The 13,916-nt window shown below is 36.2% G+C and overlaps 1 protein-coding gene across 9 annotated transcripts in view; it reads right to left on the bottom strand.

Annotated features, from left to right (window-relative positions):
- Positions 1-5,486: 5,486 nt before the first annotated feature.
- POSTN (periostin) overlaps positions 5,487-13,916 on the bottom strand; it is a 35,446-nt gene continuing 27,016 nt past the window's right edge. For 2 of the 9 annotated variants that reach the window (XM_009505049.2, XM_064440964.1), the window contains 6 exons: positions 13,706-13,795; positions 12,076-12,153; positions 11,598-11,678; positions 9,339-9,425; positions 7,283-7,324; positions 5,487-6,734 (listed from right to left, as the gene is read on the bottom strand). In XM_009505049.2, coding sequence (XP_009503344.2) covers positions 6,694-6,734; positions 7,283-7,324; positions 9,339-9,425; positions 11,598-11,678; positions 12,076-12,153; positions 13,706-13,795 — 419 coding nt within the window. In that variant the 3' untranslated portion in view covers positions 5,487-6,693. Of the gene's footprint in view, positions 6,735-7,282; positions 7,325-9,013; positions 9,034-9,338; positions 9,426-11,597; positions 11,679-12,075; positions 12,154-13,705; positions 13,796-13,916 lie in introns of all 9 variants that reach the window. The other 7 variants (XM_064440968.1, XM_064440966.1, XM_064440971.1 and 4 more) reach the window with 5 other exon arrangements.

Here is a 13,916-nt window from a genome sequence, read left to right as displayed (position 1 = left end):
CTTAGATCTCATTTGCAGTACAGTCAACAGCCTGAAGAGCCTGGGTAAACTTCTGCAAATCATACCTCAAGTCACTCCTGTCTATACCCCTGAATATGTCCCAGTCTCTCGACAGTACTTTTTGCATTAATTTATTTTTCCAATTAATAAGGGTGCTGTTTTAATTCTGTTTAGCATTACATTCACATCACATGGCTTCAGTGTGACCCTGACTCAGGCCACATGTTCAGTTGTGGGAAATACAGATCTTGAAAAAACTGTTAAATATTTTGCTGAGAAAAAAATTAAAATATAATTAGACTAGCAATTAGAGGGAAAAATGCCTGTGATTCAACCCAAATGCAATTAAAACAACCCTTAAAAGTACCAGCAGGAATTATAAAGAAATAAATTATTATAAAGCAGGCATGCAGTAAGCAGCACTCCTCATCCAACACACCACGGCCAGCAGCATCTTTCATTTCATAGTGGTGTATGCCAGCGATCAGTACTGGGCCCAATATTGTTTAACATCTACATTAATGACTTGGGCAATGGGACAGAGTGGACCTACACCAAGTTTGCAGAGACTCCCAAATGAGGAGTGATTGGTTTAGCAGATGGCTGTTCTGCCATTCAGAAGACAGGCTGGAGAAATTGACCAACAGGGATCGCATGAAGTTCAACAAAGACAAAAGCCAAACCATGCCCCTAATCCCAGGCACCAGTACAGGTTGTAGGCTAACTGGCTGGAAGGCAGCTCTGCAGAGGAGGACATTGGGTCCTGTTGGGCAACACATCGACCATGGGTCAGCAATGTGCCTTCATGGAGAAGCCAGCCAACAGCCTTCTAGGCTACATTAGGAAAAGCACTGTCAGCATGTCGAGGGAGCTGATATTTCCCCTCTACTCAGCTCTGTTTAGGCCACACATAGAATATTGTGTCCAGTTCTGGGCTCCCCAGTACAAGAGTGAAATTATGCTACTGGAGTGAGTACAGCAAATAGCCACTAAGATGAAGAAGGAGCTGGAACATCTGACATAGGAGGAGGGGCTGAGAGAGCTGGGACAGTTCACCCTAGAAAAAGAAGGCAATCTCAGCGAAGTTCATAAATACCTGAAGGGAAGGTATTAGAAAGATAGAGCCAGGCTCTTCTCAGAGGTTAGCAATGACACAACAAGAGGCAATAGGCAAAAACTGAAATACAATAAATGTCATTTAAACATAAGAAAAATTTATTTTTATTGTGAAGGTGGTCAATCACTGGCAGAGATTGTCCAGAGAGTTTGTGGAGTGTCTATCCTTGAAGATACTCAACACCTGATGGGACACAGGCCCAAGCAACTTGCTCTAGCTGCACTTGCTTAAGCATGGGAGTTGAATTAGATGATCTCCAGAGATGCCTCCCAGCTTCAACCATTTTGTGATTCTGTGATGTCCAGGGGAAGTGTAAAGTTTTGGTTGTTTTTTTTTTCCTACAAATAACCTAAATGAATCTCATCTGTTTGTTACCAGAGGTGAATTAATTACTGAAAATTAGAAAGAGGGACAGTAGGCCAGTTGATGAAAGGATGTCTGAAATGTAGTTTTTTCTTTTTGTTCCCCTCCCCCAACATTTGAGTCTGCCAGACCTACACACATATTACATCACCTAATTTACACTGGCTCAGATGAAGTTAAATATGAGGTAGAGTATATAAAGAGGAAATTCCAACTATCCTAGTCCATAGTTACATCTATACTATAAATAGTACATGAGAATGAGATGAAACACTGGACACGGTACTTTGCTGATAGAGCACTTCATAGCATGGTTTTGGCCCACGCCAGCTTGCACTTTTTGAGCCAATCCCATGCATTAATCAGTGAATAACAGATTCCAGGAAATGTTCCAACAGACAGCTTAGACAAAGCTGCACAGATTTTGTTTTCTCTCTTCCTTCAACCCTGCCTCAGCAGGCTTTGCACTCTCAGTTAACTCCTGTACACTTCACCACAGTGCATACAATGCAAAACTTCTGTGTCATGTTAAAACAGCATCCTCAAAAGTACCATGTTATTTCACCCACTCTAAAGCAGAGAGAGGAAAAAAAGGCATTTCTTCCCAGCCCCTGCCAAGAAAATGAACCACAGGGGCACCAGCTGGTAAAAGAAGCTGAGGGCAAAGTGCTGTGTACTGTGGATGCAAACTGCATGTGCACTGAATCTAAATACACAAGTAAAGTCTCTAGACCTGTTTTTATTTAGCAGTATAGATATGGAAATTAAACTAAAAAGTCAAGAAATCTGAGCAGGCAAGAGATGCATCAGATAAGAAAGTGAAGCAAGAATGGAAAATGCAACACATGAGGATGCATGAACTTTATGACCCAAAGTGTAAGTGCTGATGCCATTCCTCTGAGTTGCATATTCCATCATAAAAGTTTCTTCTTTTAACAAGGAAGAAATCTATATAAGAAAGCTTGAGCTCTGTGGCATTTAAAGGATGCCAGTTAAAACAGCAAGAAAAGAAGCATTTTAATCTAGTATGGCATTGGGAATAAATGACTATGGCTGTAAAGGAGACTGAAAAGTCTCCTGAATAAAAAGTGCTGCTACTTTTCAATCAACAATATGCTGGGCTCCTAGTATCATTCTGATCTTTTGCTAATCACTTTTACCACCAGGAATAATTCTCCTCCCCATGTAGAATCTGTAGCTAATATTTCCTCTTCTGTGCTAGCAGTTAAAACAAAACTCATATATCACTGAATTTTTAATTAGTGCTGGTTAAAAAAAAAAGGTAATTTACTGATGCAAAAATTTTTGTGTATGTCAAAAATTTATTGTTGCTATGCTGAGAAAACAACCTTTGGCAAATGTTGGTATGCTTCTATACTTTCATACTTGGATTTTCTTGAAATGCTATAAAAACATAAATTTGGAGAAAGGCAACACAAAGGAAAAGGTGAGCTTTTGAAATTTTCACGCTTGTGGTTTATGCAGAACAAAAGCAGAGGCAAAACTTTCTTTAATAACTGAACAAGAAGCCCTGTGCCATCATAAATTTCAAAACGACTTTCTACATCACATGTGGTCCAAATACAGAGAGGAGGCCCTATGCATGTCATGCTATCACCAGGAATTTATGCAACTCAGTAGTCAAAGGAATCAGGTCTTCTTTTATTTGAGCTGTGCCTAGACTTCGGGGTATCCCTACTCAGACTGCGTCTGGGATTGACATTTAGCATTTCTGAGCTTCAGACAGTAAATGAATCACAATACATATTTATCTCTCAGGGCTGCTGCCTCCACCAATTATCTTTGGCACTGTCATGGTTCAGCCCCAGTGGGCAACTAAACACCATGCAGCTGCTTGCTCACTCATGGATCAGTCTATGGCAAATGGTAGGGCTGTGTTTCCACCCCTGGGTCAGTCGATTCCAGGTGTACTGGATGCCCCTCCAAGTAAAAGCAAACTGTGGCCTCCACTCTACTGCTAGAGGGATTGAGAAGAATGCATTGTCACAGTTTGAAGCCACTCTATTCTAGTGGCCTATGGATGAACCCTATATTGTCATAGCTTTGGGGTATGGACTTACTTGAAATTTCCTGGAACATCATGATTAGCTTTCTTTCATGGGTATCAATGCAGATATACCCCAATCCATCTATTCTTCCTCTCTCACTGTGTTATTGCTTATATGGCATAGGCTAAATGAATGGAGATGAGAGCACTGTTGTTATGAGTCTGACAAATACAGACAATGAAGGACTTGATAACAAAGGATAAAGATGAAGAATTAAGTATATGGTGATATTTAAATGTGAAGTATTATTAATTCCAAGGCAGTTTCGTCATGCACATGTAATGTCTCTGCCTTGTAGCTTCCACTTTTTTTCATCTTATCAAATACGTAAGAAACATTCACCATGGTCTCCTCTATTCAATACTTGTCCAAATTATGAATATTTATGAATATTCACCCTCCTACATCACAAATAAAAGCATGTAAATACAAGTCCTAGTTTCCAGAAAATCACAAGGTAACAATCAAATGTGTAATTCTAAAATTTTATTATTTTTAAAACAAACATGAATATTTAGTGATCTTATCGATCATTTATGTGCACCTGCTGCTGGCAAAACTGACAGATTTGGGAACACTGCCAGTTAAAAATTATTTGGCATTAGTTTTTCACAGAGGACACCAAAGGAAGCAATTCCATCACCAACTCAATGGGGCATTCCTGCTTATAAATCTCCAAGAGACTATAAGGGAAACACCAAAGACAACAGTGAGTTCTCTATTATTAGTGAGAATTCTGACCTGGTAGTATGCTAATCCCTTGTTTAATCACATTACATTAGTTTGAATTACAGTAAGATGAGGAGAAATAGATAATGGGGTGGGAGGAGTCGTAGTCACAAAAGTTCTCCAAATCTGCTCTTTGGTAAAAGACTGTCCATGCTGAGACAGAAAGCACTAACTATATGAAAGGCAATTAAAAGAACATGTTGATTTTCTTTCTACATTGGGTTGTGGAAGGATTCTTGTTCAGGTAAACAGAAAGAGCCACTCCATCTAAACAGATGTCAGTGTACAGTGCAGCTGGGCAGACAGCTTCTGTTGCCAAGGAAGGACTCAGAGGGATGGGGTGCATCAGGGGAACAAATGCTCATGGAGGATTGCCCTGTATATATTGTATTACACCTGGATTATGTTAGTGAAGGGTGAAGTACAGAAAGGCATTCTAGTGACTACCAGAGGCTTTAAATTGTTATCAAAACAGAAAATATACTAAAAATGGCATGTTACAAATTTATTCCCACTTGAAGACTTAAAAATGTCCTACCACAGGACAGGTTTTAATCCATTTTCTTGCCTCCTTCTGCTTCATTCCCAGTTCCTATACATACTTTATCTGTCAGTTCCATTCCATTTTCTTCCCCATTTTTTGGGGAAAGGAGAGCACAGACACATTCCTCCCCTAACAAAATAACTGTCCTTTAAAATCCTACTTGACTGACATCTCACAGTGGTACAGCAGTGAAGAAAGCAGATTAAAGTTAATTATTTAATGACAGTCAAAGGCCCTGGGGAAAGGTGACAGCTTCAGTTCACCCTCTAAACAGTCCTAAGATCTTCCATTCTCACATAAAAGCTGTCTAGCTCTTACCAGGGTTAAAAGCTGTCCTTCCACAAAAGCACTATGATAGGACATACTGAGGTCACCTTACTGGAGAGTCTGACAGTAAGACTACACAAGATATCAATCCAATGCTCAGCTAGCTTTTCCAGTCAGGGAGCAGTGCTCATGGTATGTGACTGTGGAATTGGGGAAGGTTTTAAATTGTGTTTAAGGAGAGTGATACAAGTTAAGTGCATTAGCATGTGCTAAGTGAGAAAGGAAGCATCAGTTTGCATCTGTGAAAGCTCAGTTTATAACTAAAAATTCCAATAAAAGCTTAGGAATATTTAGAATTTGCTTTACTAATCAAAAAATATGTACAAATAAAAGCAAGCACAGTTCATCCAAATTCTTTATTAAGTATTTGTTTCAAGACAGAAGTATAAAAGCACATTAGATAACTCCTCTGAAACTTTGGTCTGCAGAATTAAGGCACTTTGAACATGTATTTTTTCTATTCAGAAGTAATTTTTTTCCAACTTTTGTTAATAAAGGCAAACAACTTTTATGAGTACAAAACTAAAGTTATAAAATTGACATAATTTACAGACAACTCCACATTAGTACCAAACATTATCAAAGCGTGTTTTGATGTAAAATCTTTCAGACCTAGCCTCATTTCTGTAAAACCTTTTTCCATGCTGAGTTAACTGTTAACTGTTTGCATGCATTTCATTTATCCCTTTTATAATCCACTTTAATAATCAAAAGACACATGTAGGGAAAAGTGGGAAAACACCCAAGAATCTTAGTATATGTACTGGTATAGGATTCCTTTAACGGGAATGATTTTTCTTATAAATAAAGAAGTCAACATGATCTCAAATACATTTCAAGAAGCTCATAATATTTGCTTTTTTTTTCTTTTTAAGAGCTTCCATTAGCCATGTTACTAGAAGGTATTTGGATATGCAATGTAGAACAAAAAAAGGATACACTTAATATATGGCATATTTGTTCAGAAAAGGTAACGTTACTGGTGTCATTATGACATTAAACACGTGATGAATTTTGACTTATAAAAAGCATAAAAGAGTACTGAACCAAAAGTGCTATGTTAACATCTCATATTTCTTTAGATTACTCTAAAAGACACCTGAAGTGATTTTTTTTCTAGAAATGCTCTAATTTTATTTATATTTCTTATCTAGTGGAAATAATAATAATAAAAAAATACACTCTGTATTGTTCCCTGCTTTTTTTTTAATCCAATCCTGCAAGCACTTACTAGCCAGCATAAGGGGGAATCCTGGTTCTACAGAAGTTGATGGCCTTCACCAGTTCCAGGATACCACCTTGCATAGTGCCTACTTTCAAGAGCAGTTAAAGCACCCTGAATGGACGACTACTCCTAGTGAGCACTGTGCTTAGCAGTGAGTATCTGCAGCTTCACATATTTTGTGGATTCATGGTTCAGTTTACATTATGTTATCAAAACAACGTTGTTTCCTAATGTTCTCATTTTTTAAAAAACAGTTGCTCTTCCTCTCAAAGACCATGCTGTTTATCTGCAATTCTGTGGATTCTGTCTTGGAAAGCTTTTAGGGATAAGCTAGTCTTGTCCTCCTTCTTGCTGCTCCCCCTGGGAAAAATGTTAAAACAACCACAATTACTGCCTTCAGTTATATATCATATAATTATACTATATATTGTATTTACTTGTGAAACAGACGTGTGAAGAGGAAAGATGAAGCCTGATGCTGAATCTTTCACTCTTGTGCTGGCAGCTAGGAAATTATAGTGATCTCTCAGCTTCTTAATTGATCTAAATAATGTAGAAACAGTGAGTTGCAAATCCTACGGTGGGGAATTCCACAGTGTCATTTTCAGAGTGTTAGACTCCAAAGTCAGATCTCATTTTGACAGCTTTATTCTAATCTGAAACACTGACCAAAGCACATAATCTATGATGTTTTCAGATAGAAATATATAAAAAAAAAAAATCTAGAAACCCAGTGATCGACAATACTAAGCTTTGTTAAAAGTTCTTTTTTATAAAAAACATAAATGCAACACTTTTCTTTCAAACTCTGTTTTCTTAAGGGTATTTTTTCCCCTCCTGACTTTTAATGTAACTGAGAATAATACTTGATGCATGTTAAAAGGTTTAAATATATGCTTTGCTTTTACCTTGTGTCCTCCTGGCTGGTTGTACTTTCCGTACAGGTGCTTCTAGAAAACAGAAATTTTGCAGTGAGAAGTTACATGTAAGAGTCTTTGAATTAGAACTCTAGAAATGTGGAAACCCATTGCTGACTTGTGAAGCTTGTTCTTTAAGGTTTTCAGTAAATTAACAATTTTGTCCCAGTAGCATGTTGACTTGATCACCTGAAACATGAATTCTTATAATAAAATTCACATATTTCTGTCATGTGCAGTCATCCATCAAATCTTACTGATTTCAAAAGTATTTTTACATTTTAAGAGTATGAATTAATCCATCATCCACATTGATCTCCTACAGATGGTTACATGACGCAGGCAGGTGCCAGGACAATTTGCCTAATCTCTTTATTCAGCAAACACCATCTGACACTGTCAGTGATGTACAAGCTCAGGTTAATGTACAGCGCAGGACTCAGTCTGTATAGATATTACTTCAGGAATTATTTATAAGCGATATGCTTGAAACTCAAACATCACAAGATGTTGGCCACATTTCCATCTGTGTTTGGGACTTGATGTGTAACTGCATTGTGAGTCCACAGTACAATTCCACATTTAGAGTTCAGTTCATTTTCTGAGAGACTTCTATTTTAAAGGGTAGAGTAGAGCAAGGGCTATTGAATAGGTATCACCCTCATTAGCAGATACATCTGTTTTCCAAAATACTGACTCAGTGAAACTATGGGCACTTTTTCCTCTTTCTCATCAAACCTTGAGACATTTTTTAAACTGGATTGTCTTCTCATTGGGAAGAAATAATTTCACACCATAAGAGAGAATTTTTCTGTTACTGTCACAGAAACGTTACTGCAGTATTTTTCTTTCTTTACAACCATGAAGTACTTTCATCTTCACTTAACCAGCTGCAGTCAGTTGTCTTTTCATCCTGAGGTACAGGGTATATAAATGCATAACCCTGACATACAGGTTTCACATCATTACAGATGAGGCTAAGCACTGGGTATCTGCACCAATGTGATAGAAAATTTCAAGATCTGTACTGTCCTGACAAGGACAGAATATGGTCCATCCAAAGTATGCTTTCCATACTTATATGTTGTCCATAAAATTATGCTTTCAGGTAAACTGTGAGGTCGAAGATCACACCTATCTGTCATTTTCAGGCAATAGTTGACTTCCCTGCATGCCTTGTACTACACAACATTGAAGTTACACAAACACTATCATATACCTTCAGTATTTAGCATAGACTTCAAAATTTAAAAAGTAGAAACATAGTTATTTAACTTCATTCTTCACAAGCCATAATATTTTTTCCTATTAATCTCGTTCAAAGGCAGAGAGAATAACTTATTCTGCATTATTAGAATTAGAATGGGAAAAGGACACACATTCAAACACAAAAGAAACCTTAAATAAGCTACTTGTTATCTTTGAATGAAGATCATTAAAAAATTATTGTTAAATTCCTGCTATAAAGCCAGGTTGAATTGTGTTTGGCTCCTTTAAGAGATTAATTTTGGACCTTGACACCATTCAGCTTTTTCCAACCCAAGAACTTCCCTCACTGAACAGCAAGTTAAGGGTGGAGAAATTCCAAGACACTATGAGATATTTACTCAGCTGCAGAGGTTATATCCCCTCCACCCTACCCCCCTTGACCAAGTTGAGAACCCCTCACATCAACAGATCACATTAACTGACAAGAAGTAACTCAAGTTAAAAACAACTCACGTGGTCTTCTTCTGGGTGTGCTGCTTAGAGAAAACACAATTCTTATGGTGCATGTTCCTTCAAATGTTTTACCTAAGCTTTGTGGTTAGACGTTCCTCTTGTCTACTATGCTTGCCAAATCTTTTAGTTACTTTTAGCCACAAGATAACCCTCAACATTTTTCTCTGCAACATCAGTGAAAGAATTCTTTTCCAAAACAATTATAAAACTCTTCTTGCTAAAAGACCTAAGTAATTTTTGTGAATAGATCCTATAAAACCCCACCTGAACTGATCACTTCAGACAAAACAGGTCTTAGTGATACTGGATTTTCAGACAAACTAACCTTCCAGATGAACTTTCTTGATTTCTCTCTCGATAATCTGTGGCTCTCCCTCAATTACTTTAGTAACCTTGGTGTACTCAGTTCCAGCTACGATAAGCATCAAAAACAAATGAGTTAAATCTGGCATAGCACTTTTCCACATACAAGGAGCCTTCAGTGGAATCAATGTCATTTTGGTGGTGTAGGTGTATGCAGGCCACCATGTTATTCATGCTGTAAGGTCCTGCTGATTTCCTTGGCCCTGCCACAGGTGATTCCTTCTCTACGGCTGAAAGTCATTCACTGTGATCTCGGCTTGAAGTTTCATTTTAAAAACGACTGCCAATTTTCATAAGCAGTGCTAGATATTTTATGAGTAGAATTACAGCCTGTATGAAACCATTCTTGTACTTTAGACAGTGGTAATACATTCATTTGTGGCTGGACTCGGATTTAAAATCTTAGGATATTTTCAGTAAAATAGAAATAATTTGATGTAGACAAGAGGGCCATAAAGCATTATCACCATTATCACCAAGAGCATGTGTATCTGCTTCTATTGGCTAAATGTATGGTAAGGTATTATCATGGCAGCCAAGGGTGACTGACTGGATAAATCATGGAAAAGATAGAGAAAAATCAAATTAAAACAAGAGACAAATCTGCCTATTTGGTCCATTCTGTAAAGCAGGATGCTTATGCAAGCTAACATATAATAGCAAGGAAAAATAGCAAGAATTCAAGAGACAATATTGTCTTTTCCAAGTTTATTACAGAGGAACTATCTCTTTTCCATACTGGAAAAGGAGGATCACGTAAGATGTATCTCTACAGATTATGTCTATTTAATTGTATACCTCTGTAACTGAAGATGATTATAACTATAATTGCAATTTTTAGATTCTGGCATCAGACCTGTCACCAGAATTTTGAACAGTTCTACAGATAAAGTTTGATCCTGCTCTTTATTGCTTGGTTGACAGCAATAGAACACAGTCCAGTATATGGAGAGATTTTCTTGCTACAATTTCTTTCATTTTCAACTTTCCTTTTAAATATTCAATGCTGAAATACATATCTCCAGAGAGCAACTCTATTCATGTAGCTGGGACACTTAAGATAGGATAAGATGAAAAACCCTCTGGAAGTTCTTGTTTCTCTCCAATGATTATAGGCAAATCCTGGCCTGTAAAACTAAGATTTAGTTGTTTAAAACAGAAGAAAGAAATAGAGTCAGCAGTATTCATAGCCATACCTTGGCTTTTCTCTAAGATTAGTGGTATTATGAACTAGCGTGATTTTATTTGGTGGAAAGCTGTTCAGCTGTTCAGTCATCACTAAATTTTTTAATTAAGTTTAAGTCACATCCACTTTTGAAGAACTACATGACTTAGTTCAGTGAACAGACAGCTAGCTGTGAGCTACTTCACTAGTATTCAAGTTTGTAACCTACTAAAAAGTGAATATAAAATAAAGTGGATTCTGTTAATTTATGCCAAGATAAATGTCCATACATGTTTTTGAGGTTCTGACTCAGGTTTATACTAATATTTACAGAAAACACAACACTTGAATTCTCTTTTCTTTTATTCCCCATTGCTATTATAGATAGTTTTTCTAATCTAAATTAAGCAGAGAACATTCCATATTCTTAGATAAAGATTAATTTCATAAGCACAAGTTCTTTTACCAGTTTTCTACAGCTACTGGTTATATACTGCCAAAACTGTTAGAATTAAGAGAGCAAGAAAGGAAGAAAACCATTCCTTGGAATGCTATGTTTGAAGAGATTTAAAGTTAATGCCTTTATATCCATCACCTGTAAGCATTGAAAGAGGATGCTAAACATGCCTTTAATATTAACTTGAGGGCAATGAATATTCATTTCTGAAGAATTTATAAGTCAGATGAATTTGGTCTGTCACAATATTTTCCACTTCTTAAAGTTTTTCACAGATTTAAATTTGCTGAAAAAAAGAGTTCACAGCTAGTTGAATAAATCTTCATTGCTCCCCTGAGTTTTGATTAGATAACTTTTTAAAGACTGAAAAAAACCCCTTTTTTGCATGATCATTTTCATAAAAAGTTGATTAATCAAACTTTGGTACTTATTTCCTTTTCACAAACATCTGGCACTTCATATAAGGCATTCTATTTTTTTCCCATTAAAATTTCACTTCTGCTAGGTCAGTCTTTAAAATGTTGAGGTCAACATATCTGAGAGGGGTTTCAGTTATCATAACCTGTTGCAAAATTGTTAGTTATAATGCACTGAATTACCTCCCTGCAGAATTCTTTTGATCTCTTCATCTTCAAGTAAATGATCATCACCTTCAATAAATTTGGTCACCTTGGTAACCTCTGACAGGATACAGGTTATGGCAAAAAATTGATTTACAGAAAACATTTAACAAACCTATAACAGCATATTACTTAATATATCCTGTCATAACATTTTGCTGAATTACAAAATGCATCTGTTACAATATTAAATTCTATGTAAACACTGAAAACACCATATTTTATTATAAACATAACATGCTATATATTAGAGCTAGGCAGTCTCAACTCCAGAGCTGACTGAAATGTGAAGATCAGAGACTCAAACTAGAACATTAGATTTAGACATTTCTCAGGTTCTGAGGTTTAATATCTGGGTATGATTTTGCAGTATGAGCACCTTTGCTGAAAACACAGAGTATCCATTCAGTAATTATTATTTTTTTTTAAAGGAAGGAAAGAAAACAAGGATACTAACCTTCTTCAAGCAATTTCTTTAACTTTTCTTCATTGTCTGAACCACCTGCAGTAATTCTGGTATATTTTATTTCAGGTCCTGGAAAAAACATGTGTAAGACAGTGACTTTAAACAGATATAACAGGATTGCCTTTTAAGTTATTTTTTTCCTACTTAATACTTAGGATGGTTACGTGGTTAACATGCTTTAATCTGCTTTCGTGATTGTTTGATCTTTCAGCGTCTCCCAAATTAAGCTGAGTGTTACAAATAGTATTTAGAGCTATTCAGAAAAGTGCTTAGACAAATGTAACATAAATACTATAAATATCTGCTCACATTCTTAAAGTAAGACACAGTTTTAAACATTTTGTTGTAGTGTCCGATTGTAGATCAGATATTTCCTAAGTGCAAAAAGAGTCTGGATCCACAGTTGTAAATGGACATCATCACTTTTGTTACTGCTATGAATCATTTGGGAGATTAACATTTGAGATTGTTTATCACTTTCTAATACGGAGGGAAGAAGGAAATACTGGGTCTGAAATGCTGGCATTTTACATTATATTGACCATTTTATGTGGGCTATTAGTGAAACTTGAATTTGAGAAATAACAAAATGGTGATTCTTTTCCCCCAGAAATTTTGTGTTGAAAAATATTCCCAAGTTTATTCAGAAACCACCAGTTTTTCATTCGGATATTTTCATTGTAGTAAACAGGTATATGAGAATAACTTAAGTCTGGTTCTTTACTTCTCTCATGCTTGAATGACTTCTTAAAATTAATTTTAAGATTTTCTAAATAACATTAATATTAAGACTTTCTGCTAAGTCAATATGTTCTTTCCCCTTAGAACTTCTCTGGCAGACAGAATGTCAATGGCAGCATTCAAACTGAAATTTAACCAAAGGGATCAAAATATATTATTGACTGCTGAAATAGACCTCGCTCCACTTTTTAATTTCTGTGAAGCTTTTATGATTCTTAAAGAAATATCTCTGTAGTAGGTCAAATGTAATTGAAATTGGTCAAAGAGTTTGAAATTTACTGAGGGAGAAGATCAAGGGACACAGAGTCACATTAATATTATCTTATATTAGCTGAATATGAATGTATAACTTGTGGATGTTGATCAGTTGAGGCCCTTTCTTAGAGATAAACAGACAAGTTCTTTTTCTCAAGTGATTGTTAAAGGAGCCTGGGATGACATGCAAAAGTAGGTACCTACACACCGAAGGTCTACCTTTGTTCAAATGAAACCTACCTGGAGATACACAACAGAAAAAAAAGTTCACAAAAAAAAAAGTCTTCCTTCTAAAGCAAGCCAGAGTAAAAAAAAATGCAATAGAAGTAGTCTCATCTGGAAATAGTAGCAAGAAGCTTGCAAAAGCAGACACTGCAAATACATATTTTTAGAAAAGGACAAGTTTTCATTGTTTTGCATGCTGTTGAAATATTGTTGGCATTTCTGTATATGTGTGTGTGGCACAGACAGCCAGACTTTGAGCCGTACATAGGCAGTGGGAAGCATTAGGGAAAATTCATCTCTCCAGGAAATGCACTTTAGGCATTAGGACAGAACTTAAGATGTGTTACCTTTGTGTGTAATGGTGAACTTTACTAAGTGTGAAGATCTCACCATAATTTACCTTGAATAATTCTTTCTTCTGTTACTTTTTTCTCTGTCACTTCCACAGGTCGCCCATCAATGATTTTGGTGTATGTTTTAATAATTGGTTCTACAAGGATTTTTAAATTGAAGACATTAATCAAGAGATGAACAGTGTTACAAGTGCTGTTTTTGAGGTGCTGAAACTTACTGAAGGACACAAGGAAATATCATAGATATTTTACAAAAAA

This window comes from Phalacrocorax carbo, chromosome 1 (genome assembly GCF_963921805.1).
Source record: "Phalacrocorax carbo chromosome 1, bPhaCar2.1, whole genome shotgun sequence".
In the NCBI taxonomy this organism is placed as follows: Eukaryota; Metazoa; Chordata; class Aves; order Suliformes; family Phalacrocoracidae; genus Phalacrocorax; species Phalacrocorax carbo.
The sequence above is the reverse complement of the archived record's forward strand: the minus strand, read 5'-3'. Positions and strand labels throughout refer to the sequence as shown.